Source organism: Sardina pilchardus, chromosome 18, assembly GCF_963854185.1.
Source record: "Sardina pilchardus chromosome 18, fSarPil1.1, whole genome shotgun sequence".
In the NCBI taxonomy this organism is placed as follows: domain Eukaryota; kingdom Metazoa; phylum Chordata; class Actinopteri; order Clupeiformes; family Clupeidae; genus Sardina; species Sardina pilchardus.
This window is the reverse complement of record NC_085011.1, coordinates 402,789-405,288: the sequence shown is the minus strand read 5'-3', so window position 1 is coordinate 405,288 and position 2,500 is coordinate 402,789. Positions and strand designations below refer to the sequence as shown.

Genomic DNA, 2,500 nt, shown 5'->3' with positions numbered 1-2,500 from the left:
GTACGTACGTAACCCCAGTGTGTGCTAGACGGTGTGGTACGAGCGTAACCCCAGTGTGTGCTAGACGGTGTGGTACGTACGTAACCCCAGGATGTGCTAGACGGTACGTACGTAACCCCAGTGCGTCCTCGACAGTGTGGTACGTACGTAACCCCAGGGTGTGCTAGACGGTAGGTACGTAACCCCAGTGCGTGCTAGACGGCGTGGTACGTACGTAACCCCAGGGTGTGCTAGACGGTGTGGTACGTACGTAACCCCAGTGTGTGCTAGACGGTGTGGTACGAGCGTAACCCCAGTGTGTGCTAGACGGTACGTACGTAACCCCAGTGCATCCTCGACGGTGTGGTACGTACGTAACCCCAGGGTGTGCTAGACGGTACGTACGTAACCCCAGTGTATGCTAGACGGTGTGGTACGAGCGTAACCCCAGTGTGTGGTAGACGGTGTGGTACGAACGTAACCCCAGTGTGTGCTAGACGGTACGTATGTAATCCCAGTGCATCCTCGACGGTGTGGTACGTACGTAACCCCAGGGTGTGCTAGACGGTACGTACGTAACCCCAGTGTGTGCTAGACGGCGTGGTACGTACGTAACCCCAGTGTGTGCTAGACGGCGTAGTACGTACGTAACCCCAGTGTGTGCTAGACGGTACGTACGTAACCCCAGTGTGTGCTAGACGGCGTAGTACGTACGTAACCCCAGTGTGTGCTAGACGGTACGTACGTAACCCCAGTGTGTGCTAGACGGTACGTACGTAACCCCAGTGTGTGCTAGACGGTACGTACGTAACCCCAGTGTGTGCTAGACGGTACGTACGTAACCCCAGTGTGTGCTAGACGGTGTGGTACGTACGTAACTCCAGTGTGTGCTAGACGGTACGTACGTAACCCCAGTGTGTGCTAGACGGTACGTACGTAACCCCAGTGTGTGCTAGACGGTGTGGTACGTACGTAACCCCAGTGTGTGCTAGACGGCGTGGTACGTACGTAACCCCAGTGTGTGCTAGACGGTGTGGTACGTACGTAACCCCAGTGTGTGCTAGACGGTACGTACGTAACCCCAGTGTGTGCTAGACGGTGTGGTACGTACGTAACCCCAGGGTGTGCTAGACGGTACGTACGTAACCCCAGTGTGTGCTAGATGGTGTGGTACGTACGTAACCCCAGTGTGTGCTAGACGGTGTGGTACGAATGTACGTACGTGCTTCACCTCACTGTGTGCTCTGTATGTCTCAATGCACAGACCAAATTTCCCTCATGGGATCAAAAGAGTATATGTGACCCTGTAAAGCGGAACCAGTCGTTTCGGTAAAATTAATTAAATTAAGTTATTGTGCTCACGTGAACGGCCATAAACAAAGCTTTCCAACGATATGTATATCGAGGGTATTACACAAACTATCGCTAAGATAACAGCATCCAAAGTTGACATGGTTCTCCTGTCACGATATGCCAGAAGAGGAGATATCACCTTTTTAAGTAGCGCGTGCACAACGGGAATGACAGCAAATGTGTTGAATCTTCGCCGGGTTTAACAGTCAAAACGTATGTTTTTCCGTGAAATGCGTTCACGATATGAAACTGTAGACTGTATACAGTCGAATTAGGCGAAAACGTGAAATTCAACATTTTAACCCGGAAGTTTGTTATTGTTGATTTTCTCAAAATAACGTTGTGCGCAAAATGACTGATTTCGCTATGAATGGTCACATATGTGACCCTTCAAAGCAAAACCAGTCGTTTTGGTAAAATTTACTAAATTAAGTTATTGACCTCAAGTGAACGGCCATAAACTAAGCTTTCCAACGATATGTATATCGAGGGTATTACACAAACTATCGCTAAGATAACCGCATCCAAAGTTGACATGGTTCTCCTGTCACAATATGCCAGAAGAGGAGGAATGACCTTTTTTAAGGAGCGTGGACAACAGGAATGAGGGCAAATGTGTTGAATCTTCGCCGGGTTTAATAGTCAAGACGTATGTTTTTCAGTTAAATTAGTTCACGATATGAAACTGTAGACTGTATACTGTCGAATTATGCGAAAAACGTGAAATTCAAAATTTTAACCCGGAAGTTTGTTTATTGTGGATTTTCTCTAAATAGCGTTGTGCGCAAAGCGACTGATTTCGCTTTAAAGTGTCACATATGGTTATGGTTATGGTTATGGTTATTCATTTAGCAGACGTATACTTCTACTTCTACTTTGCACTGAGTGTTCCTGGTTGTTGTTGTTGATTGTTTGTGTGCTGCTGAGTGTTCCTGGTTGTTGTTGTTGATTGTTTGTGTGCTGCTGCAGAGAGTGTTCCTGGTTGTTGTTGTTGATTGTTTGTGTGCTGCTGCACTGAGTGTTCCTGGTTGTTGTTGTTGATTGTTTGTGTGCTGCTGCAGAGAGGCTGGGACCGGTACATCGTGTATCTGTTCGACAGGAGCCTGACCAAGTACCAGGGGCCCTTCACCGCCAGGCCACTGCCCGACAGCGTCAACTTTATCGGTAT

General features: G+C 48.3%; 1 protein-coding gene across 1 annotated transcript in view; it reads left to right on the top strand.

The window, feature by feature from the left end:
* LOC134063768 (inhibitor of nuclear factor kappa-B kinase subunit alpha-like) overlaps window positions 1-2,496 on the top strand; it is a gene marked incomplete at its 3' end in the record, with an annotated part of 15,898 nt that extends 13,402 nt beyond the window's left edge. Inside the window, 1 exon segment of the mRNA XM_062519473.1 lies at window positions 2,394-2,496. Coding sequence (XP_062375457.1) covers window positions 2,394-2,496 — 103 coding nt within the window.
* Window positions 2,497-2,500: the final 4 nt, after the last annotated feature.